This window comes from Glycine soja, chromosome 16, assembly GCF_004193775.1.
Source record: "Glycine soja cultivar W05 chromosome 16, ASM419377v2, whole genome shotgun sequence".
Taxonomy (NCBI): Eukaryota; Viridiplantae; Streptophyta; class Magnoliopsida; order Fabales; family Fabaceae; genus Glycine; species Glycine soja.
The window spans coordinates 14,779,067-14,806,089 of record NC_041017.1 but is presented as its reverse complement, the minus strand read 5'-3'; the positions used below and the strand labels follow the sequence as shown (position 1 = coordinate 14,806,089).

The window sequence follows — 27,023 nt, the reverse complement described above, 5'->3', positions numbered from 1 at the left end:
CAAAAAATCTTTAAAATGGATAATTTTATTTATGTATATTTATTTTTCAAAAGATATTGCATCACCATTATTACTTGAATGAATAAAAAATTACAAAAAAAATTAATATACTCAATTTTTAAGATAAAATTAACTCAATTAAAAATATAATTAATCAACTTTCTCATTAATAATATAATTATATTTAACATAGTATAAAATATTTAAAAACTATGGTTTTTATTTATAAATAAATAAATAAATATAAAATTTTATATATATATATATATATATATATATATATATAATTTAAAATAACCCGTGCAATGCAAGGGTTCAAAGTCTAGTTAATCATAAAAGCTTGACAACACAGTAATTATATATAATTAGTGATTAAAATAATTAGACTAGATAACACATTTGAATTAGCCTAATGAAAGAGATCTGGATAGTTTGTATGAAATTATAATAGATTCTAACTTTAGTAATACCATCATAAAAAAATTACAACAAATTGAATTTTCATTAGGGTCCATATCAACTTGAATATTATTCTGCCAACATTTCTAATAATTTAGACATCAAAATATCCCTGACAAGATGAAGAAATTATTAGTTGATTTAAAACCACCAGATCATTCATAATTCTTAACTAATAAACATGTGACATGTAAATAATTTAATTATTTAAATTGATCAAAGAAGATTTAAATTTCATAAGATTTATTAAATTCTTATTAAACAAGATCCATTAAATTAAGGAATAACACCATTAATTTTTGTTAGATTATTAATGTATATATCTTTGATTATCTGTCTAACACTATTGATCAAAATTATAAATAAGATGATAATTATAGACCACCTAATAATTTTTTTCATAAAACAACCCCGTCCAAGTGTCCAACCATAGAAAGAACCTCCATCTCCAATCTATGCAATTTGTGGTATCCTAGCAACCAGCAAATCAGGGACACAACACACAAGTCAATCTTTTCACGAACCATATTGTATATTAATTTTGTCACCTAAGGTCTTGTTGGGTATGCGACAAAATTAGAATATTGTAATATAAAACAGTGCGAGACCACACGGGGACACGAAAATGACTCCAGGGCATATCACGTCACAATTCAATAACTACACAACAAACTGTTGTGAATTACTGAGCCTAAACGGATGAAAGTGATATGGGAGTAAATATATAGGTAGATGTTTTTATAAATATACACAAATTCCACTTTTGATCATTTGACTTCACTGTTAGTTTATTTTCAAATTCCAATGTTTTAGTTAATCAAAATCAATCATAAAATACCAAAATTTTAATTCCTATCAAATATTTTGTCTAAACAAGTTATTTTATTATAAATTATTTTAAATTTCTTAAAAAATTGATTTTTCCCCGTGAATTACTCCATCCAAAACCATAAAGAGATTAAAGTAAATTTTTTAAAATTTAAGATTACCAAATTAAAACCTAAAATATAGACAAAAGAACAAAATTCTAATTTACCTATAACATGACTAATCTAATAAGTAATCATACCCCGGAGGCGTCAGCCTCTAAATGCATAGTCACAATCCGATAAAGAACACTATCATCTCGAGAATTTTTTTTTAATATTTTATTTGTACATCATCTTCATCTAGAGAATATAATAATAACAATGGTCTCTCTACTTTTTATGCCCTTAGTCAGCCTTACATTTAAATACTACAAGCATCATTTTCTAATAACAAAATCACACACACAAGCACGTAATCATTAATACTACACAATCATTATTATTGCATAAAGAAGTGAAAGCAATAGTTACATCCATAAGCTGTTCTCAATCCTCTATAGACCATGATACCTTAAATTAAAAGAACAAGAAAAAAAATGATATATACAGTTAACATTCCATAATTTGAACCACATATCCTAAGGCAAAAACACAACACAAGGAGGGACAAAAGATACCTACACCTGGCATAGGCTTCAAAATAATACTTTTATTTTAAATACATATTTAGCCTAGAGGAATATGATAAAGGTTTATTTACATACTAAAAAACCATACAACAAGCAAGGTAAAACAAGTACGGCTAAATTCTAGTAGCTACCAGAAGTGGTTGCCATTTACAAGTTGCCTTAGGCACAAATTTCGTGACACTCAAACGTTTGACTTTACATGATTTAGCTGCTTTCACATGTCTCCATTGTCACACTTTGGCAGCGTCTTTTCCTCAAGCTCACCTGAAAAGGAAAGGGTATAATTAGCATTGCATTGGTCATCAATATGGTTGCATTATGAACAGTCACAATACACATAAAAGTACAGTGTTCTCAGCTAAACAACAATGACATACAAGAAATGTACCAAGAATCGAAGAATCTGATGTTAAAACTAGCACCAACCATAATATGTTTATGGATAAGAAATGATGATGTACAAGAAAACATCATAGCAAACAAAATATTCTAATTGGGGAGTAAGCACAGCATTTGAGTTGGACCTTCATGAGTTCTGACTATGCTTTTTGGTAGAGGGGTGATTTGTGAAAGAGTGAACTGGAAGTGGAAGAGCATTGTGCTTGGTAAGAATCACAGATACACTTGATGACAAACAGAAATTGAAGAAAGTTGTTGAGACATAAAGCTACTTAGTTGAGAAGTGCAAGGGCGACTCCACTGAAAACAAATTGAATCAGCAACTTTCTAATAATCTCTCATGAACCCATCTTGATAATGTTCCTAGGTAATAGGAATTTGAAATGGTTCTCAGACATCACATCGATAATGTGGCTTGGTTTAAAACTACATGAAGATATATTTAATACAACATCGACAATACACAGAGTAAAACCAAAGTTCTTTTGATTACCATAATTAAGTATTTTTTATTTATCAAATTGTTAAACTCCTCAAGCTTACATTGAATTTACTCTACAATCATGAAACCCTTCATCATCAAATATGAGAATTTGAGCTTTAAACTATAAAGCTCTACAATCCAAATAAGATCTACCACAACAGGTGACAATTCACTACCTTGTTCTGTCCATATTCCGAACTTGTATTTGCAGAGTCATGTCAAATTCAAGCCAATTTTTGTCATTTGTCTCATATGACAGAAGCATAATGAACCATTATATGCTAGAAAGAATGACAAACACAATAACTAAAGAACTGTTTCACACACATTCTTCTAAAGACTAATTTGGTCTAGTTAAAAATTCAAGCAGTGGTACATAACAAGTTATACCTTAGATGAGGAAGGGGGTAAGGAAGCCCCACGCACAGGGTTTCTTGTCTGTTTAATCCTTTGGAGATGGTTTGCTATCTCCTCCAGAAGCTTCAGCTGGCCCTTTTCACTTTCTCCGTTCTCTGCAAAGAAAGACAATTTTTCCTTTTCATGTTTTAGCATCCTCAACCTTTCTCCGAGAATTTCAATCTCATTGCCAATCTTTAACTTCTCATTTTCAACTGCACTGGAAGAATCCCTTCCAGAATCTAAAGACAAAGTTTTGCGTCTTGTGTTTGAGAACATGGATAACTGACTCGTGGGGCCATCAACACTATTACCATTTTCTGGCTTATCTGTCCTTCGACGATTGCTTAATACATCACTGCTCTGTACTGTTTGACTTCCAAATTCAAGATATCTATTTGTGAGTTCATTTGTAACAGTACTCAATGAAGAGCTACTTAACTTTTCATTTTCCTCTTCCTTTAGTTTTATGTTGTCATTAATGACATGGACATCAAAAACATCCAGATCAGTATCATAAAAGGAGCTATGCAGGTTGTTATGCACTTGATCCTTACATTCTGTGTTTTTCTCCAGCTCTTGTCCGTCTTTCATATTGATGCAAGTCTGAGCAACCATATAATTAGAAGAAATATCTTTTATTTCATCTTTCTTAACAAATGATATGGTGCTTCGATTTTCATATGTTCCAACCGAAATTGGAGGCTTTTGTCCCCATTGATCATGTTGCACCTTTGCCTTGCCATATGATTGGTCACTACCTTTTGAATCCATCTGCCTGTAAGTTGCAAGTTCCTTTTCCAAAAAGTGGTTCTCCCTTTCCCTTCTTATAAGGATCTCTTGCAGAATATCCATCTCTTCTTCATCATAAGCAACTCTTTCTTCTATCATCCTCAGGTATTGCCTCATTTCCAATTCCATTGACGCCTTCTCCTCCTGCAGGCGTGATATCATAGCCATGGTTTCATCAGCAGCAGTAGCAGCTGCAGCTCTCTCCTTCTCTAGCTCAAGGTAAAGTGCAGCATAGGCAGCTTTCTCTTCTTCAAGTGCATTTTCTAACATCTTGATACGATCCTCTCCATTACCAACAATTTGGACATGGTCACACACATTATTTATGTAGTGTTCCAATGACAATAAATATTTGTCCTGTCCTGGACTATCAACCATTGATCCACTAAATTCATAACTATGACAGGTCTTTTCATCCAAATCATGGTCAGCTTGATCAACTTCGGCATCTAAATAAAAGGATTGCAAACTACAGCAAGTCAAAAACCATAGTATGTATACAACAATTAAAATTTAATATATATATATATATATAATAGGAGTTCAACAAGAATATAATTCAACTTGTTACCCTTTAGAAATCCTAGGAATATCATTCATCATTATAATCACAAGATGTGACTTGGTAGGTTGCAAAGAATCATAAATACACTAGCATATGGGAGCTAGCATAGCATACATTAGAAGACTACAAATTCCCATTAACAACATGTAACTTAAACTGTTTAACTTAAACCATCAAATGAACAATAATCATGTGGGAAATTTCTCACTTACCATCTACACTAACTCCTTTCCCCGAGGTAGGACTTATGCCTGCACTGGTTTTATCTCTAATTATACTGCCATCACAAGGCGAACAAGGAGTGAGGACAACATCAGATTGCAGATTTTCAGAAGGAACAGCTGAAGAGACTTTCGTACAATCATAACTAGCCCTCCTCCGGCGCCGAACTCCAGACCTTCGTTTCATACTCATGACTCTCTTCCCCTTAGCATCATACACGTTTTCCCTATCAACAAAGGGAAGCAAACGCGGTGCTGAACATGAACTGCAAGATGCCTCATCTTCCAACTCAACAACCCTATTATCATGTGTTCTCTCAGCAGCCACTCTATCATTAGCACTGCGTGAATGATCCTTAACCCGAACCAGATCAAAAGGGAATCTCTTAACCGCCATAACTTGAATGGAACATATCTTCCTTGAAGGCCATTGGAACATCAATCTATGCACACAGAAACGGCTACTCCTAAACCCAAAAGTCCCCTTGCAGGGACAAGGCAAACAAAATCCTAAAAACCTAAACCATTTGGACACAAAGAAAGCAAAAGCTGATCCACACAACAAGAAATAAGCTAAAACAAGGTCAATAAAGGCACCAATAAGTCCTCCCAACGTCCAAGAGTGAGTCTCCTGTGAAGCCATCTGCCTCTGAAGTGCTCAGAAAGAAAGACCATCACATAACACATAACATAACACACAACAGCCACCAAGCAAAATCAGAAATTTTCACCGACCCTTATCCCAAAATCCTAAATTTAATGCATCCATGAGACAATAAAGGTGTGTTGACAAAAAGGGTTCACATCAAAGCAGGTGGTAGAACAACCTGAAGAAAAATGCAAACACACACAAGAAACCCAAGATCATGGTTTGGAGAAACCACCAACCCAAACCACAATTTCAGCCCAACCCTTTTGTTATTTTTCTTCTTCCTATTCTTAGAGAAAAATTGCTTAGAGAGTTGGGATTTGAAAAGTGTACTTTCAGGGATATGATTTAAAAACAAAATATTAAAAGATAAAAGAAATGAAAAAACCAGAAAGGAATCAAGGAGAATAATAATGAATATTGATGATTGATCGAGGGAAGAATTATGAGATTGGCAGGTTTTAAAGCTTCCTAAAATAGTTTATTATTGCAACCACCAAAGTTGCATCCGATTTCTTCATTGTGTGTGGGACAAACTAGCAGGGAAAGTTAGAACGTGACCAGAGGAAAGCAACGACGTCGTTTGCGGACACTTCCAAACTTGCCACGTGGGTTTCATTAAAATGTTGGTACTTCATCTCTATAAAAAAATTTGTTCTTATAAAATTAAAATACTTTTTTTTCAGATATTCTTAATTTTTTTTATATCTGTTATATGTATTTTTTTTTCAGATATTCTTAATTTTTTTTATATCTGTTATATGTATTTTTTTTTTTCAGATATTCTTAATTTTTTTTATATCTATTGTATGTTTAACCTATATAAAAAATGTCACATTTTATATTGATTATAGAAATAATCGAGGTTAAAAACATCATATTTCCATTAATTATATATATAATAAATATAAAAAATTATCATTGATTATATATATGATAAATATAAAAAATTATCAAGTTTAGATTTATCTGAAGTTATGTTTAAATAAAAAATGATACATTTTAATTTTACTAGAATAAAAAAGTGACCTGAACCTTACGGGGCGGATCGCTTGATACAGGCTGTAGAGTTTTTGGTTGACGCCACTTCCAGTGAAGGAAGATAAGTCCGGGTAGACGCCACTTCCGGTGAAGGAAGATAAGTCAGGATAGACGTCACTTCTAGTGAAGGAAGATAAGTCAGGGTAGACGCCACAAGGATTACCTAGTCTGATAATTGGTTCAACAAGGAACCCAGAGAGAAACTCTCACCCAATTTTATGAAAATGCCAAAAGTTTCTTTATTGAAAACAAAAACAAATACTTATAGTGTATCTGAACAAAAAGATAAAAATAGACATGGGCCTTCTAGACAGTTTGGGCCAAAATTACAATAAAAATAAATTATAACTAAAAACTTATTTAACTTGGGCCTTCAAATTAGTTTAGGCCTTCATCAACAATTAATAGTCTTGATAGTGTCTTTGACTCTGGGCCTTCATCCTTCTCCACTTGGGCCTTCATCCTTCTCCACTCGGGGGCTTTGTCCTTCTCCACTTGGGCCTTCGTCCTTCTCCACTTGGGCCTTTAGACTGTATTTGGCCAGTTTCATGATTCTCATCATTCCCTCCTTCTTGGAAAACATTTGTCCTCAAATGTCCAGGATCATCATCGGGTTCAAGTACCACTTCCTTCCTTTTTTTGTTGGCTTGCTTGGCATAGTTTTCATTCTTCTTTGTAATTTGCACCTTCACTTGGTCATACAATCTTTTCACATACTCAACTTTGGCATGTGCATCCTTACGTTGAGTCTCTTGGGGATTGCTTTTGTAAGTTGGCCTGTTAGGCAATGAAGCTCTGGGGAGGAGATCAACTTGATGTTCTATGCCTCTTGAAGGTGGTAGTCCATGAGGAATCTCCTTAGGAAAGACATTTTTAAATTCCTGCAATAATGGTTGAACACTAGGAGAAATTGAAATAGTAAACTCATTAGAATTTTCAGTAGAAATTTTACTGTCTTTGCAATACTGTAGATTGAGTGGTTCATGAGCAAGTAACACTTTCCTCACTTCACTCGCCTCTGCAAAATAATTAAATTTTCTCTCTTGTGTATCACTCTCTCTCTTATGTGTATCACTCTTTTCCTCGGGTGTATCACTCTTCTTTTTCATATTCCTTTGTGGTGCCTCACTATTTTCTTTCTCTTGTTCTCTCTTTTCTCCCATTCTGATTTGGTCATCACACACTTCTCTAGGGGATAGAGGTTTAAGAGTAAATGAGGAAGATTCGGCTATTCGTCTGTAGGGCTCTTCTTTGTTACGGTTCAACAAACGTTTCATTTGTGTAGTCCACGCATCCAGAAATAAGCGTTGAGATTCGTCCAATTGATGATATACACCACCATTGTCACCAGCTCTTGCCATGATTAAGGAACAAAGAATTTTGCAGTAAATTAAAAAAAATTCAGGACCTCACCACACTCTACTCACGTGTTTCTCTCTTTGATGGTAGTTCACTCGTGTTTGATGCTCTCAATATAGGCTTTTGTGTGATGTTTTCACTCTTGCCTTTTACCACTCACTCCCTCTTAAGTTCCTGGATGAATCAAATTAGACACACAAGGTATATAACAAGAAAGACAGTTTAATTATCACAGACTGTGTAGCAGATTTAATTTGGATAACAAATCAGATTTGATTTTGGTTAACTGATTAGACTTGATTTGGATTTAGATTTGATTTGGATAACAGATTAGACTTGATTTGGATAGCAGATTGGATTTGATTTGGATAACAGATTAGACTTGATTTGATTTGGATAACAAACCTGATTTGGATAACAAATTTTGATTTGATTTGATTTGGATAACAGATCAGATTTGGATAACAAATTAGATTTAATTTGGATAACAGATAAGATAATAGATAGGATAGCATATAAGATAACAGATATGACAAGTAAACTTCAAATGCTCATAACTTTTGCTACGGTTGTCCGTTTGAGGCCCACATTATATCAAAATGCTCAGAATTCAAATGAGAATCTAGATAAGGGGATTTGGTACATGATTTTCTGCCAAAAAAAGCCTCTAACTTCCTCAATTTCATGTTCAAAGATCAAACACCCACTTTCTCTTTTTTCTCTTTCTTCTTTTCTTCTTTTTTTTTTCAAAATTTCTGCAACTAATTTTTTTTACTTGAAACAGAACCCAAACAATTTTTTTTTTATGACACAAAGTCTGAAAGACACTAGAAACAAGAATAACAACAAGAACACAAACGTGACAAGAACAAGAACGAAACAAAGACACAAACAAGAACGCAACAAGACGCAAACAAGAAAACAAATAACAGAACAAGGACAAAACACGAACCTGGAAAAATTACAAAGAAAAATAATAGGATAGGATAGGATAGAACCTGTATCAAGAGCCGAAGCTCTGATACCAGATGATGTGAATCTTACGGGGCGGATCGCTTGATACAGGCTGTAGAGTTTTTGGTTGACGCCACTTCCAGTGAAGGAAGATAAGTCCGGGTAGACGCCACTTCCGGTGAAGGAAGATAAGTCAGGATAGACGCCACTTCCAGTGAAGGAAGATAAGTCAGGGTAGACGCCACAAGGATTACCTTGATAAGTCTGATAATTGGTTCAACAAGGAACCCAGAGAGAAACTCTCACCCAATTTTATGAAAATGCCAAAAGTTTCTTTATTGAAAACAAAAACAAATACTTATAGTGTATCTGAACAAAAAAATAAAAATAGACATGGGCCTTCTAGACAGTTTGGGCCAAAATTACAATAAAAATAAATTATAACTAAAAACTTATTTAGCTTGGGCCTTCAAATTAGTTTGGGCCTTCAGCAACAATTAATAGTCTTGATAGTGTCTCTGCCTCTGGGCCTTCATCCTTATCCACTTGGGCCTTCATCCTTCTCCACTCGGGGGCTTTGTCCTTCTCCACTTGGGCCTTCGTCCTTCTCCACTTGGGCCTTTAGACTGTATTTGGCCAGTTTCCGGGTAGACGCCACTTCCGGTGAAGGAAGATAAGTCAGGATAGACGCCACTTCCAATGAAGGAAGATAAGTCAGGGTAGACGCCACAAGGATTACCTTGATAAGTCTGATAATTGGTTCAACAAGGAACCCAGAGAGAAACTCTCACCCAATTTTATGAAAATGCCAAAAGTTTCTTTATTGAAAACAAAAACAAATACTTATAGTGTATCTGAACAAAAAGATAAAAATAGACATGGGCCTTCTAGACAATTTGGGCCAAAATTACAATAAAAATAAATTGTATTTGACCAGTTTCATGATTCTCATCAAAAAGTATTAAAATTTTGTAAGGATTATATTTTATGCTTTTGTTATTATTATATGGCTTAGTCTTGGCCCTATGCTCTCAAGCACGTGCAATGCAGCTATGCCATGTGGATTTTTTTTTTATTACCTTGAACTTGTGAAGTTTCGAGTATGGTTTGTAAACATGAACATATCCCCTTTTTTTTTAAGTTAAGACTATGATAAATTAAGAAAAGGAACTAGAGGCGGTAACACTCCTCTGCTCATGGGCTACAAAAGAGATAATTTATGAGGGAAAATCCTCAATATAGACTAAATTTGCATAAGAAAACGCAATCCTACCTAGATGGTTTGCAACAATGTATCTCGTCCTTCTAGTATAAACAAGGGTTGAATTGCTTCTATATCCCAAGAGATACTTATAATCTTGAAGAATATCATCAAAGTACGTACATCTATCCACACTTCCTTCCTTCCAAGCTAGAGAGAATTCTTGGCAATCAGTCTCAAAAATGATGTTTTGGAGAGAGAGCTCTTGAGCTAGCCGAATAGTCCATTTGAAAGCCATCACTTTTGCAATTTTCGGAGCAAAACATTGGTGATTCACAAAGTAGTTGCTACTAGTACCTGCCCATGACAGTTCCCAAAAGAAAAAAAAGATGGCCCCCATCCCTGTGCCCTTTCCAACTTGAACTGAGATGTCAAAATTTGTTTTTTAAGTGTTATCTATTGGCAGCTTCCAAGGTTCCACATTGGACTGAGATGTTGTTGGTTGAATGCATTGAGATAGCTCTGGCAAGAAGTTGTGGGACTGTTGTTTGCTTGTGTTTGTAAGATCTGCATGTCCCTACTACTCCAAATATTACAAAGGATCTCAAACGTACACAATGACAAAATTATTACCATCAGAGAACTACATGAAGTTATTAAGCCAAGAAACAAATTGGGACTACTCCTCCACCTCAATTTCTAATGGATAGAGGTGAGGCAAACCAAATTCTTTTAACCTTCTCACACGAGAGTAGTGTGTGTGTGACTGTTTCTAAATAATTCCCACATCTTGGGCACCAGGGGTCCATCCTAACCCTTTAATGAATAGGTTTTTCTTCATTGAAAGGGCCTTATTGCAGGCTCTCCAAGAAAAGTGCTTGCATTTAGGTAAAGTGTTCGACCGTCCATATTTGTTTCCATATATTTCCTGGAACATTGCTAGAAGAAAGGTAAATGCGGTTCATAGCTTCCATCTCCACCTTGTATCCCTTTTATCCCACATTGTAATCCAAAAGCAAATTTGATGAGTGCAAAAGTTTTTACAATCGAACCTAACATATTTTTGAAATAGTTTTAGATTATATTTCGGATTATCTTAATTTTGATCAATATCTCGTATTCTTCTAAACTTTGTCTATAGTGTTTGAGCAAGTTAAAATAAAGGAAGAAGATTGTGTTAACCTAAAACTCAATGGTTTTACATGGATCAATTCCCTTATGATGATTGTTGTATCTCATATTCTTTTTAACATTTAGAATTTCTTAATACTCATTATTAATTATAAAATTTTTAATTTAAAATATACTCAATATACACTATTAAAAAGAATCTTTTTTACGTCACACTTTTTACGACGATCATAGAAAAGCCGTTTTAAAAATAAGGCGATGACATTTTTGTAAATATAATTAGTTATACAAAGACGGTGCTATAGTAACTCGTCTTCAATCATTAGGTGAAAAGAAACAAAGACGTGTCTGGTTGACACTGTCTTTGAAGCATGCTAGAGACAACAACGGGGTTAGTGTAAAACCCGTCTTTAATTTTGAACTATATATAATAGACTTTTCCTTCTAATTTGTGACTGCTCACTACTCTGCGCCGTATCCTCACCGCGTCCGTCTGCCTTCTTTTCTTCATACCCTCCCACTTTGCGCACTGTGTTGGAAGTGCACGTTACGTTCACGTTGCACGTTCTTTCTACATTTTATTATTTTGGAACATTTAGTTATTTTGAATCTAGTCCATTTTCCATCCACATTCAACCCATATCTTTGCAATATATTTGCAACCACCTTCAGTAACAAATCACGTACTCATCCTTTATCTCACGTACTGATAACTTCTTATCTCACGTTCTGATAACAAGTTGAGAGCTCTGTGATGGACAGACTCTATAAATAGGATGAGGTGCTCTCAGTTTTGTATCACCAAACCCACTTCTCTATTCAGAAAAAATACACCATCTATTCAGAGTGAGTAAGGGTCTGGAAGAATAAAACTGTCTTTCAGGTTCGTGTGTGCGTCGCTTCCCGTTCAATTTGCAATGGCTGAAGGTACGCTCGTAATATTTTTAATTTCCGTTGTTTGATCTGAATATGCCATTTAATTGATTTGCATGTTTAGATCAATATATGTATAATTTTACACGCTGACCATACCCTGAGTGTATCCTCCATTACCTAGCTTCCACTGGTCGACCCACCATACCCTCACACTTGTAGACCCATCATTCCTTTGCCATCCTTTCTCGATGCTTCACCCTTTTCTCTGTTTCACGAAATTCCCAACCTTTCTCCACCACCCTGTCCAATAACTTCCATTCCTTCTTTCACCCATCTCTCAACAAGGTAACCGCACTTCGAAAATGCGATCAAAATTTGATTTTTTGGTATTTTTAGTAGCGGAGGGTTTTCTAGGGTTTTAGGGTTTATTGAAAACTATACAGTTTTGGCATTTTTATGCCATCTGTGAGTTTAGTTTATCCTGTTATGATTTTTTTCTAAGAATTATTCTGTCAATTTTAGAATTTCTCCACTTTCCCCTTACATTCTGTGTTGAGCAAATTTAGTTTTAGATAGAAATTCTCGTTAAGTCTATGTGTGTTTTGTTATGTTCTAGTTGATTCCGCTTCAAACCAATTTTCTGAATTCATCATTGACTTCGAGATTTGGGTTTTCTTCAACGGCCTCGCATGAACATGCAAGTGAAGAAGCAAAGGTATGTGATTAGTCTGAACAAGCTGAAGCTGCAGATCAAACCAAAGAATCAGGTTCTATTTCAGAATCTCAGCCTCAACTTTGATTGGTTAAAAATAAAGATTAAAAGTTTGTTAATGAACTGTGTTTTCTGATTCAGATGTGGAAAAATGATAGAGAGACTTCTAATTTACATTACTTGAGGGAATAAGTAGGGGAGAGGTTAATACTTCGATGATCAAATTGATAGTTCATTCTTAAAATAAAAGGGTACATTTTTTCATAAAACATTTTTCTTTTAAGTTTCCATATGGACTAGGAATTGAAGTATGAAGTTTTTTAAGCTTAGGTTGTGGTTCTAGATGAATATGTTGTTAGATGGTCCTAAATGAGTTTGAGAAGGAAGAACTATCTGGTCAAAAGATTGCTGAAGCAATGAACATATATATCCTTAGATATGGATATGAATAATGAGGCATTGAATATGAGTAAAGATGGTGGATTATCGAATTCTGCTATCCTCACATCAATGCAGAACATAAGGTGGCAGATAGGGGTGGGTAAACGGGCCCAAGTCCATGGACTGGTCCGCGGGACCCGCGGTCCGCGCGGGTTACGGACCAATATTTTTAAACGGTCCATGGTTGTGTCATATTTTTGGGCCAGCCCCGCTTAACCCGTGGACTATGCGGGTTTGGCCCGCGGGGTCCGCGGGTTGCCCGCAGCCCGTATTAGGTTTTGATTTGTGTGACCCTGACCCAATTATATTAGATTTGATTTTCTCTTTTTTACTTCTTTTCTTTTAAAATAATAGATAAAGAAATATATATTAGATAAAAATAAAAGATTTAAATTAAAAGATGATAAAGATAAAAAAGATAAGATAAGAAAAATAAAAGATTAATATAAATAAAGATAAGTGATAAATAATAAAAATCTTCTTTTTTGATATTTTTTTGATCTTTTTCTCTTTTAATCTATCCTTTTCATATATGCAAGTCATAAATAATAAAAATATCAATTCTTATCATTTAAGTCAAAAATAATTGTTAAATAAATATTTTTAAAGATATTTTAATATATTTTTATTATAAAAAAGATAAGTGATAAAAAATCTTCCTTTTTGATATTTTTTCGATCTTTTTCTCTTTTAATCTATCATTTTCATATCTCCAAGTCATAAATAATAAAAATATCAATTCTTATCATTTAAGCCAAAAATAATTGTTAAATAAATATTTTAAAATATATTTCAATATATTTTTTTTTATAAAAAATAGCTCATATCATATTTAGTAGTTATCATTGTAGCATACTAAGAACACTTTTTCTCCACCACGTAGTCACGCACACTCGCATGTCATACGACTCTTTCCCTTACAAAGAAGACAAAACACGACTAACACTCACGCAGTCACGCGACACACCATAGCAGCACAGCCTCGGCCCACCACCGCACCACCACGCAAAGTCTTCTTTCTCTAGAATTTGTTTTTATCCTATTTTTGTTGGGGTTGATTCATTGTTGTTGAACTCTTAAATTCTATGCCTCTTTTCTCAATTCTGTCGCAAAGATACTTTTGTTTTCACAAACTTACTACACCCATCACACTTCACTTGTCTATTATTATATGATAAAATCATGGGATAAGGGAATGAACCACGAAACTCTTGATCTGCACGTTATAAACATGATGAATTGAGTTTTTGTATGATTTATTTATTTTATTGATGTAATTGACTAATTATTGAGAATTTATTTACATTTGTATTGAACTTAATTTGATTATATTGTATTTTTATTAAAATTGAAATTCTTTTAAAGCTAGACCTGCGGACCGGCCCATTTGACCTGCGGGGTCCGCGGGACGGGGGCGGACCAATTTATTTGGTCCGTGTAAGAAGCGGGGGCGGATTGGCCCGGTCCGCTGCCAATGCGAGCTTATGCTGGCGGACCTTACGCGGGACGGGTCGGCCCGCTTACCCACCCCTAGTGGCAGACACTGTACAGAAACAACCCACACCACCTAAAGGAAGAAGGGTAACATTGAGACATTAAAAATTAGGGAGGTGTAGGTAGAAGTGATGGCGCAGGAAGCCAATTGCCCCTCATATATATTGTATAATATCTTTTTTATCTTAGCTTTATTTGACCAATGCTTAGGTACCAAACCCCACCCATCTTGCTTCAAATGATTGATAGGAATGTAAATATAGACTAGTTTCTGAATTCTGTGTCTGCATATCACTGGATTTGATTTGATTGTAGGGTTGAACAAGGAGTCTGAGGCTTTTGCAGAAAAGCTTTTTGATACTCTTGCTAGGCAGAGAGGTATTCAGGGGGGTTCCATTAACAAGATCCAGTAGAAGGAATTCTGGGATCATATTTCTGACCAGAGCTTTGATACTAGGCTCAAAACATTCTTTGACATGTAATTCATTGTTTTGGTTAATTTGGATTCTCAGTAAGTATATATCACCCTTGAGATGACTTATATTAATTTGGATTTGGAATGCAGGGTTGATAAAGATGCAGATGGCAGAATCACCGAGGAAGAAATTAAAGAGGTACAATACAAAATAATTAATTCACCACTAACTGTTTGGCCATATTTTATTTGGAAAAAAATAGATAGACAACCTGGAGATGCTCTTGTTGCATGGACCAGAGGAAACTACAAGAGGAAAAAAACAGATACACAACCTTGGGATGAAGTTCTTGTTGCATGGGGAGGACAAGGAAGGGTACTATACATACATATTTAAAATTCTTTTAAAATCTGTTCTTTTTTTTTTTTTTGTAATTGAGTTATGAATCGGGCTCATTTAATCCATTAAAGGCATTGCTGGATTGTTTACTAGTACTAGTTCAGATTGGTGGTAAAATGAAATAATTAGACCTTGGAGTTCATATATACATATAAATAATTTTGGCACAACAGTAAAGTTGCTGCCTTATGGCCTTTTTTGTAAGTCATGGGTTTAAATTCATGAAATGGTCTCTTAGGTTGTGGGGGTAACTATAGCTGAAAACAACGGAAATGGATTGGATTTGCAGGAATTCCTACTTCATGTTTGTGATTCAATATTATGAATATGTTTATGTGTCATTGATTGCTTTACATTTTATGCATTTATCACTATACAATTGTTATGGCTAATATAATGTCTACAGTGTTTTGGCGCAGGTTTTAGTTGTTTTCTGGGGGTTTTCCCATGCTATTAAAAAAAAGAACACCTTCTGGACATGAAGAATCTGCACAATAACAACTAGGTAACAAATGCTCCCTTCCTTTTTTATATTTGTTGAAGTCCTTGGGCCACGACCAACCAACAATACAAACTTTACAAATAATAATCCACACGTAAATGGTTTTACGTAAACCTCGTATTTGGCCCTTTAAGCTCTATAATTTGTTTTGGAAATTCCTAAATTGGCCTAGAATAAAAATGTTATCGATTTAGGGTATGTTTGGATATACTTCTCAGAGACACTTATAAGAACGATAAAAACAAAACTAAAATTAACTTACATATAAATCAATTTGTAAAAAAAATCATATTAGTTTCTAAAAAACTTATTTTTAACTTATGTTTAAGTAAATTTTAGATTACGGAGAATTTTTTATTTTTTCATTTTTTTTCTAGAAGTACTTATGAAAATTTTTTTATCTAAACATCCTCATAATCCAAGTTGTAGACGAGGAATACGAAAAAGATGACAAGTCATATTTCATATACACAACTCATTTGCAAGAGCAAAAAGTAGAGAAAAATAAAATAAAGTAGCGTATAACTTTTTTATTTTAAATAGAATACACAAGGCATGATCTAATAAAAAAAATTAATCATACTAACAATTAACATTTATCAATAAAAAAAATAAACTAGGCACGACCTACAATTTTTTATAACTTGGATTTTAAAAAAATGACAACTTTGATTGCATTTATCACTTTTTTATATGTGTGGAAAGAAGTTTGGCAAAGGAAACCTTGTAAGCAATATTGTCTTTGCCTTCAGATTTGAACAATAGAGAATGAACTTTGTGATATGTATTAAATAAGTTGTTCACTGAGGTCGCACACTATTGATGATATTAGGGAGGTTAGTTGTTTTCATATATGTTTTCTTCTCAACACATGTTCATTCCATTTTTTATGCTGCTGTGTCAATACCATTTTTGTTGTCATTAGATTCTTGCGTCAAATTATCTGAGAAGAATTTGGGTGAAAATATAAAACTGTCACATCGTTCATTTAGCTAGACTCATCAATATGGTTTTTATTGTTACGAAGCATTAGAGATCAATTCATTGCATTGTGTATATTGACACTTTGAACCTTGAAAACTATTATGCAGTTTTATCCTTGTATTGATTTACTAGTTTCCTTCCTCACTTCCTTAGAAATTTAGAAGATTGATACTTGTCTTTCTGTTGCATTTCCCATAGGAGGGTTTTTAGAACCTTGAAAACTATTATGTGTTTTATCATTGCATTGTAGTAGTTTTTATGCTATTCTGTTTGTATTGTAAACATCACAGGTGGTGATATCATCTGGTGCTTAGCAAAGCTTTCTACATTGGTTGTAAAAGGACTGTTGTAGAACATGTGACAAATTACATCAGTCGTAAAATGACCGTCGTAGAACACATGACAAACAAGGTTGCGCTTAAGCCAACAACAATGAAGAAAGCAGTGCTTTCTACATCAGTGTTGTTGTAGGCATGACTTTGTTTGTGACGCGTTTCTAAGACGGTCCTTTTACGATCGATGTAGAAACATCCACCCTCTACAACAACATCAGATTTAAAGACACGCGTCCACCGTCGTAAAAATGCCAATTCCATCGATGTAGAACGCTCTTTTTCTAGCAGTGATATTAAAGATTCTTACATTCATTTAATCTAAGTATAAAATATCATCTATAATTTATAATCTATAAGAATAACAAAGAATATCCACTAACGAGCTCTACACAATACGAGCTCTACACAATTGATAGATGATTGAGATTTAGTCTTATAGTTTCTAACTGTGAGGATATCTTGTTAAAAAAAACAAAGAATGTCCAAATTACTCAATACTCTCTTTCAAACTCATATCGTATTAACTATATTAAAATTTTAAGAGATAAAAATTATTAAAAATAAATAAATTTAATATTTTCCAAAAGCATATAATAAGAAATTTAACTTCAAGAGTATGTATGATTCGTCTCAATCTACTAGACTTGACCCAATGATATTATTTTTTAATAGGTTTGTATTTTAGAAATTAGATCTGGTGTATTTTTCAAACGAGATCAAATTATGCTTTGAGACATCCTAACCGACAACTCAATCCGATTTCCTATATTTATTTAAAAAGTCAAGTTTTTTCTTAACAATTAAGTATTATCCATAAAAAATTTAAGTATTAATAATAAAAATTTTAATATATAATATTTTATATATTTTTTTGGTGGGAAGATGATATTCTATATAACATGATATTATATTTATAATAATATTTTTTATTTTAAAACGCATATTGTCATACCCTAATTTTGTCCGAGGACTATTGTTTGATGACATGCAACCTTTGATTGATCGCTTCGAGGTACTTGGCACCCTTTGTTGCACAATACGTGAAGTTCCGAGACATGCCGGAAATCAAAAGGAAGCATTGTTACGCAATCCGTGAAATTCCGTAACGTGCCGGAAATCAAAAGGAAGTGTTGTTGCGCAATCCGTGAGTTTCCGTAACATTTCGAAAGCTAAAAAAGGAGTAATTGCATGACCCGTAAGGTTCCATAACCTTATGGAAAGAAAACAAGTATCGTTACGAAATTCGTAAAGTTTCGTAATGTTACGGAAAAAGAATCACCAAAAAAAGCAAAGTGGGGGTGTATTTAGTAAAAAGGGGGTGCAAATAGCAACTAGACCCACTTGGGCCTTCCAGATTCTTCCTCCAGAAGGCGGTTGCTTCTGGAGGAAGCAACCTGGCTCACCTGGGCGAGCTGAGCTCGCCTGGGCGAGCTGGGTGGCAAGCTCCTCCCCTATTTTGCTATAAATAGAGGGAGGAGTGAAGATGGAAGGGGTTCAGTCTTCTTGGCACTTCGTATTCTCTTGAAATCAGTGGGGAAAATTGTTTCCATGAAAAAAATCCAAGCCGAGGCGCTTCCGTAATGTTTCCGTGGGTGATTTCGCAAAGATTTTCAATCGTTCTTCGGTCTTCAACCGGTAAGTTCCCGAAATCGAACTTTTCAATTCATTCTATGTACCCGTGGTGGTCCTCATTTGTTTCATGTACTTCTATTCTCGTTTCATTTACTTTTCGTACCCCCTTTTGACGTGCTTCAGTCATTTACTTAAGTCATTTTCTCGCCTAATCAAAAAATAAAATAAATTTCCACCGATCATTTGATTTGTAATATCCGTTAATTTCTGTTAAAATGAAATCCGATCGTTCGGTCACGCCGTAACCACGTTGGAAACCAAAAAGAGGTTAAATAATAATATAATAATAAAAAATATCTTTTAGTAAAATAAAGCAAAAAAATCAATTGGACGTTTCTCTTTGGGATTTCTCTTTCTTGATTGAATTGACTAATAACTAAAGTGGAACTAAGGTAAAATCAACTTGCAAAGTCAAGCTTGTCTGCAAAAAAAAAAAAAATACTAAAAAGGATTTTAAGGTTCAATACCTCAGTTTTTCTTACCAAGTAAAATGGATCATTTTTAAGGTCCAACGCCTTAAAATGACCACCTTGCAAGTAAAAAGAATCGCTTGATTCACCCTTAAGAAAGAACTACGTAGGTCTGATTTCCTCTTCGATGGAGGGTATGTAGGAGCAAGAGTCCCGCTTTTGTCGACCTCAAAATAAAAAAGAAATAAAAGTTTAGGTACACAATTTCACACAATTCTAAAATTAAGGCTGTTGTTCTTTGGGACAAACGTGAGAGGTGCTAATACCTTCCTCAAATGTAAATACAACTCCTGAATCTGGAATATTCTTCATGACCGATTTCCTTCGGTTTTTTCGACATTTTCCACAAATAAACGTTGGTGGCAACTCCACCCATTTTCCTCCTTTGGAAAACGCACCTGTGAGCCTCGCCTCACTCGCCCGCAAAAGGGTAGGTTGCGACAGTTGGCGACTCCACTGGGGACTATTTTTGTGAGTTAGGCCTATTTTAGGAAAGTGTGGAATTGTGAATCTTTGTGTGTGCATTTTTTTGAATTTTGTAAATATAATAAATGTTTCCTTTTACACATTTTTACACTGCATTCTAAGCACCCACGAGTTTGAGTAAAAAAGGGGCCCTATATCCGGGTCCATGGGAATCTAAGGAGTGGAGGTGAATCTATGGTCATGCTAGGTCTCCGACTTGCTTGATAATAATGAAACCTCGTCTAGATCTTTCTCTCTTTATAATGTGTTGTCGCTGGTATTCCATACCGCCGCAATATTATTATCTTGAGTGATGATACCTCTAGAAAACAGTCATGTGAGATATGGATAGTTGGGAGTAGTTATTAGAGACCCCTAGATATTATCCTATAGGTCCCTAAAATAGGGGCACGAAGCGAACACGCTATGTGCCTTTTAAACACTGTCATGCATATAACCTAAATGTCATGTATGCCTTTGCTGTATGATTATTTGTGGATATTGCCATGCTGTGTACATCCCCGTGTTATGCTTTTTCGCGTCTGCATCATGTCATCATGCACGCACTGTATGTTGGTCTCGTCTTTTGTCATGGGAAGCCGGAAGATCCATATCACCTTCTTAAACTGCACACATGGGGCACTGCACCCCCAAATGGGCAAGTAAGAAGAGATAATTTTCTGGGCCCTCGTGTCCGTAAATGCATTCATATCATGCGTCGCATAAGCATCTCTTCATGGCATCATAATGAACGTATCGTTCCTACATTTGTCCGTTATCATATTCCAGCATCATATTTTGCATGAGTCATTGCATCATCATGCATATGCATTCAACATATTTTTTGTTTTACAAACTGCATACCTTTTGTTTTCATGTTCGCTCATGCATGATCCTTGCATTTTCCTTTGCAAAACAAAAACAAAAAAGGAAGCATGAAAATTTGTGATGCATTCTTAGTTGCATATATTCGGTACCATGAGCTAACCATGTTGGGATCATAAACCCGTTTCACTTAAAAACAAAATGATTGAACATGGTACCTAATGCGTGGTTAACTAAGAAAAGATGTTTATTCGGGCATCTCAATTTCATAATTACATTTTTCATACATAGCATACGTATTCCCGAGTCTTTCATCTCTATGAAATGTGTCGAAGTATTGGCGATCAAAATTGTCATTCTTTGGATTATGGGGTTGAACCAAGCTCATGCTTTTACGAAAAGGTTCATCAAGTCAAGTTGAAGTATGGAAGTAACCATCTTGCAAAAAATTGGGGCAAGAGATGAATCAAGTTACATCGCTGCTTCGTCTACTGCCAAACAAATTTAGGACTTTTAATGTCCTTGTTACTTCCAGTTTCACCTCGACAAAGATGTAATGGACCATGTTAAAAATATAAATTGATTCAACCCCATGTCCTACGTAAAAATTCGCAATACTTCAATTGTGCATCATTTCACATACATCCATGTTGTTCATTGGTTGTATTGCTCATTACATTCTTTCCTTGAAAAAAAAAGAGAAAAAGAAAAAAAGAAAAAAATGAACTTAATCATTGTTATTAAAAAATAAAAGAACATGCTTTACGGCGCCTTTACTGAACCAGTGCTAGAGCTAGAGTAATGGCTAAAGTAGAGGAGGTGCAAGAGTAGATGAAGGCCGACATGAAGGCCATGAAAGAGCAAATGGTCACAATGATGGAGGCCATGATGAGCATGAAGAAGATAATGGAAGCCAATGCGGTTGCAGTTGTCGCTACCAGCGCTGTTGCTAAGGTGAACCCGATGCCTCCATCTGGCCTTAACCAAATGAATCATCCAACCTCAGATATGGTAGGGAAAGATTTGGGAAGTACGAATGACCCCATGATGTGCAAATTCAAAACGAGCACGCCTTCTCGCCATATGGCTTGCCTCCCAACTATACGCCACCCAATATGGCATACACTCCCAATGAGAATGTCAATAACTCCACTCCTATGCCCATTGAGAGCCAACAACCCCGAACTATCATGCACATGTCTCTTAAACCGTGGGGGAGACACATGAAATTCCCCACCACAATCTAGCCGACTTCGAGCCTTGCCTCGGATATGCCACTGAAGGGCAAGCAGTTGGTGGTATACCCTTACAAAACACTTTGGAGGGCCCTCAGTATCACCCACAACTACACCTCTTGCATTCCACGACAAGTGAAAACCCTCATGCTATGGCAGAAATGGGAGAAATTGGATCATCTAGAGGAAAGGCTCAGGGCCATTGAAGGAGGTGAAGATTATGCCTTTGCTAACCTAGAAGAGTTGTTCCTAGTACCCAATATCATCACCCCTCCCCAGTTCAAGGTGTTGGACTTTGACAAGTACAAGGGGACTACTTGCCCCAAAGACCATCTAAAGAAGTATTGTCGGAAGATGGGGGCATACGCAAAAGATGAGAAATTGCTGATACATTCCTTCCAAGAAAGTCTTACTGGGGTAGCTGTTACCTGGTACACTAGTTTGGAACCTTCCCAATTCCATTCTTGGAAGGACCTAATGGTTGCCTTCGTTAGGCAGTGTCAGTATAATGGCTTCGGATAGGATGCAACTACAGAACATGTGCAATGCTAGTAGACATATTGCTAGTGTTCTATTATGGAAAATGGTGGGTTACACGCCTTCAAGCATTGCGGATTTGGTCTTCACCGGTAAAAGGATCGAAGTGGGTCTAAAAAAGGGCAAATCTGATCATCATGCTTTGATAAATGCAAAAAAAAAAACTGGGGCAAGTAAAAAGGGTGGGAATGAGGGAGAAACCCATGTCGTGACTGCCATTCCTATACAACCAAGTTTCCACCAACCCAACAATGTTGTTACTCAGCCAATAACAAACCTTCTCCTTCCCCACCACCCAATTATCCACAAAGGCCATCCCTAAATCAATCACAAAGCCTGTCTACCACACAACCAATGCTAAACACCACCTTTAGCACAAACCAAAACACCAACCAAAAAGGAATTTTGCAGCAAAAAGCCTGTAGGATTCACCCCAAATTCCGGTGTCATATGCTAAACTTGCTCTCATATATACTCGATAATTCAATGGTAGTCATAACCCCTGCTAGGTTTCCTCAACCTCCATTTTTCGAGGATACGGCTTGAACGCAACATGTGCACATCATGGAGGAGCCCTCGGGCATTTCATTGAGCACTGTATGACCCTGAAGCATAAGGTGCAAAGTCTAATTGATGTGGGCTGGCTGAAATTTGAGGAGAATCGCTTGTTGAATCCTAACACTGACAAGCGACACCACACATGGGGCAATTTTGAAAGCTATTGTTAGATGTCTCTAAATGACTCATCAGGATCTTCAAGTTTATGCCATTATTGTAAACCATAGTTACAATGCTAAATAAAATGGATAAATTTGACATCTTTGTCCCTCATCCTCTCATAATTACATCTTTGCTTCCACTGGAATGTGGGTGTAAGCCATTGGTTTGTTTGCTCGAGCGACATGCGCTTCTGAGTGCCGACTTCCAAGACCGTTCAATAAAAAATTACTCGTCTTGCATGTTGGTGGGGGTGCCGTAAAACAACGAGTAAGTTCAAAACAAATAAGTTTCAAAATAAAAAAAAGGGTCAAAAAGAAAAAGAAAAAGAAAGCATTTGATTGACTGTGATTTCAAGACGTTCATGTGACCTCATTTTATCATTCCGGAAAGTTTGTCTTTTTAGAGAGAAGTAGTTATCAAGAATAGGATGTTGGACAAATGGCCTCAGAAGGGGGGGTTGAATTAAGATACAAAGACTATTCCCCAATTAAAACTTTCACTCTCTTTGGATTAACAATGCACCCCTAACATGAATTACTCAAAAGACAATTCAAAATAAACTTCTTTAAAGCAAAAGATAAATAGCAATAAATAAAAGAAGTTTAAGAGAAGAGGGGAATGCAAACTTGATTTATACTGGTTCGGCCACTTCCCGTGCCTTCCAGTCCTCAAGCAGCCCACTTGAGATTTTCCACTCTCTTTGTAAAACTCCTTTTACAAAATCTGAACCACACAGGGACAACCCTTCCCTTGTGTTCAGGAATCCTCTACAACAAGACACCCACGGTCTCTTAATCCCTTTTTAGAAATAAGAAGAAGGGAAGAAGAAATCTCTCTTAAAAGAGATGGATTGTACAATGAAGATTAATCAAAATTTCTTATTGAATATGCAAGTGGTTGACCAAGGAATCTTTTGGGAGGATAAGACAGTTCAGTTCAGAAAAACTCTTAATCTTTTGAGAGGATAAAAATTTTTGGGCAATGAAAACTCTCTTTAAATTCGTGTTTCCAAGTCACCTTTGATGGCCATTCATAAAACATTTGAATAGATGTGACTCTTGGAAATTATTTTCTGAAAATCCCCTCTGGTAATCGATTACAAGACTTGTGTAAACGATTACAGGTTTTGAAATTTGAATTAAAATGTTCAATAAATTGTTGGTGATCAATTACCATCCATGTGTAATCAATTGCACATTATAAATTTTGAATTCAAATTTCTAGTGACTGTTATAAACATTTTCAGCTGCTGGTAATCGATTACCAGAGAGTAAATCTCAATTTAAAATGATTTAGATAGAATTCTTTGGCCAAACCTTTTACTTTTTCAATTTGGAAACTTCTTCCTAAGATTCTAGAGATCAACTTGATCATATATCTTGATTTTCTTGGATTCTTGTCTTGAATAAAACTAAGAAGCACTTGATCCCTTGACATCATCAAAACATCAAAACATCTTGCTTCTACATAGGAGTCATTTGACTTAATCCATTAACTGAAAAATCCTTCAACTATTTCTCGTCCTTGGAAAATTCTTTTTGCAAGAATCAACTGCTTCTGTCATTCTCCCTTGCTACGAGGTTGTGAAAACAAAACAACGATGGATACCTTTGAGCCCTACACTGGGGCAATGAAAGGCACCGTGCATAAACCTCAAGCGAACCTAAGGGCAGATTAGAAGTTCTCACCCAATGGGTTCCCAGCTATAAGGTCATGACGAAAGATAAAAATGGATACCTCAAAGCCCTACAATGGGGCAATGAAAGACACCATGCATAAACCTCAAACGAACCTAGGGGCAGATTAGAAGTTCTCACCCAATAGGTTCCCAGCTACAAGGTGATTGGTACCTCAAAGCCCTACACTGGGGCAATGAGGGGCATCGTGCATGGGCCTCAAGCGAACCTAGGGGCAGATCAAAAGTTCTCACCCGTCGATGTTTTTAAACAAAAAAAGGGAACAAACCCTGAAATTTCAATGGATTGATTAAACGTCAAACGGCTCCATTGCCGTCACTCCAAAATGGTCAAGTGACTAAATCAAACAGAACATACACTCTGAGGGAGTTCCCTGAGAGATTTGCAAAAGATAGGATAAGGTTGCATGAATTATCACCTTTTTCAAAAGGACAGTCAATCTGTGTTTTCCAAAAAAATTAAATCAAAATCAAAATCACAAAATAGAGAAAGAATGTCATGAACATTGTACAACTTTCCATTGCATTGCATTGTTTCATATGAGGTCAGCATTACCAAATTTCACGACAAAGGTTGCATGCGTCTACATCCCTAAAAATCATGTTAACTGCATAGATTTCCTATATCTAATGTCCAATCTTTTGAATTTGGGATGACCGGCCCTCTCGATGAGTCAATCTCTTGCTTTCTCATAAGGGTGGACTCTTGGGTACTAGTACCCTCACCTTTAGAGGGCTACAAGCCCTCTCTTTCAGAGGGCTACATGCCCTCACCATAAGAGGACTGCACGCCCTCACCTTTAGAGGACTGCACGTCCTCTCCTTTAGAGGGCTACGCGTCCTCATTTTCAGTGTGCTCCATATCCACGCCTTAAGAGAATTTAAGGTCCTCTACCCTTAAATGCTTAACCGAGACTTGGGCTCCCGGTTAAGGGGCCAGTAGTTCCCTTTTATTAGTTCCTGGGCCACCCCCTGATATTGAAGGGCGACCAACTGTGCGAGCACAACCAGAGAGGGAGGCTATCACGTAGCTACTATGCATACCGGGACAAGATTTCACCCGTGCCACTGCAAAAAGACGAGTGCGGATCATGCGCACCAACATGACCACTCTTACACAGATATAGATGACGTTGCTACTTAGCAACATTTTGCCCAGCGATCGCAGTGCTGATCTCCCCCTGCGGAAGTATCAGTTGGTCTGTGCCGTCCCGACATAGGTAAGTATGCATTTGGTTCAAATGATTTCTGATGTCATCTATTATTTGCAGGGGTTGCGCCCACAAGACGCCCAGCGGACCCGGAGAAGTCCAACAGGGCCCTAGGGTTTCCAGCTCTAGTTACGAGCCTCTATCAGTCCTACAGGGTGCCCGTTCCCCCCTGCAAGGTCACGCCATCATGACACAGGTAAGTATGCACATCGCTCAACTGATTTCTGATGTCATCTATTGTTTGCAGGGATCGCGCCCGCAAGACATCCAGTGGACCCGAAGAAGTCCAACAGGGTCCTAGGGTTTCCAGCTCTGATTACGGGCCTATGTCAGTTCTATGGAGTGCCCGTCGCCCCCAGCAAGTTCATCAGGCCCCCTATTAACCGGGCTTTCATCAAGAAGTACTGCGCCCCCAGGCAAGCGCAGGGCGAAACACCACAACAGCCTAGGGATGGTCGGCAGCGGGCAACAAACGCACTGCCACCACCTCTAGAGTTCACCTCAGCTCATCCATAAAAAGGTTAGAGCGTTGCCTACGACACATGGCTGACCAATAGGCGACCAAGTCCAAAGTCAAAGGTAAGCAAAAATACTAGGTCCGTGACCGACAAGTCATCACGCATCCAGCTCAAGACGTTAAAGAAGCACTACTAGGAGGCAACCTAGCACCTTTTAAATCTCTGCTTGTTATTTGATCATTTTTGTTTCTCAAGTCATAGTAGGACACACCTAGTTGCTTATGATCCTAGGAATTTAAATAAAACAAGCACAAGCTCGGAGGGTAGTCATACCTCACAAAATATATGTATGTGTGTTTAGGTAGTGAAAATACCTTGGATATGCATGTATATAGCAAAAATATCTCACAAAATATATGTATGTGTGTTTAGGTAGATACCTTGGATACGCATGTGTATAGCAAAA

At 36.2% G+C, this 27,023-nt stretch overlaps 1 protein-coding gene and 1 long non-coding RNA gene across 4 annotated transcripts; one reads left to right on the top strand and one right to left on the bottom strand.

Annotated features, from left to right (window-relative positions):
• Positions 1-1,795: 1,795 nt before the first annotated feature.
• Positions 1,796-5,977, bottom strand: LOC114390563 (myosin-binding protein 7-like). The gene is made up of 3 exons (XM_028351332.1): positions 4,806-5,977; positions 3,231-4,477; positions 1,796-2,221 (listed from the first exon to the last, which is right to left on the bottom strand). The coding sequence occupies exons 1-3, from the start codon at positions 5,455-5,457 to the stop codon at positions 2,162-2,164; spliced, it is 1,959 nt and encodes a 652-aa protein (XP_028207133.1). The 5' UTR covers positions 5,458-5,977; the 3' UTR covers positions 1,796-2,161.
• Positions 5,978-12,773: 6,796 nt separating this feature from the next.
• Positions 12,774-17,592, top strand: LOC114390379. 3 transcript variants are annotated; one of them, XR_003661893.1, is made up of 5 exons: positions 12,774-12,792; positions 14,988-15,150; positions 15,238-15,463; positions 15,894-15,992; positions 17,264-17,592. It is a non-coding gene; the product is annotated as an uncharacterized LOC114390379 (long non-coding RNA). The 3 variants fall into 3 exon arrangements; XR_003661894.1 differs by lacking the exon at positions 12,774-12,792 and having other exon boundaries at positions 14,858-15,150; positions 15,907-15,992; XR_003661892.1 differs by lacking the exon at positions 12,774-12,792 and having other exon boundaries at positions 14,858-15,150.
• The last annotated feature ends 9,431 nt before the right edge of the window (positions 17,593-27,023 follow it).

Excerpts from the sequence above, each read along its gene's own strand:
- LOC114390563 (XM_028351332.1), bottom strand. The coding sequence starts at position 5,457 with ATGGCTTCACAGGAGACTCACTCTTGGACGTTGGGAGGACTTATTGGT. Across the intron at positions 4,478-4,805 it reads GAAAGGAGTTAGTGTAGATG|ATGCCGAAGTTGATCAAGCT; the intron begins GTAAGTGAGAAA and ends CCTTTTATTTAG. Across the intron at positions 2,222-3,230 it reads TACCCCCTTCCTCATCTAAG|GTGAGCTTGAGGAAAAGACG; the intron begins GTATAACTTGTT and ends TTTCCTTTTCAG.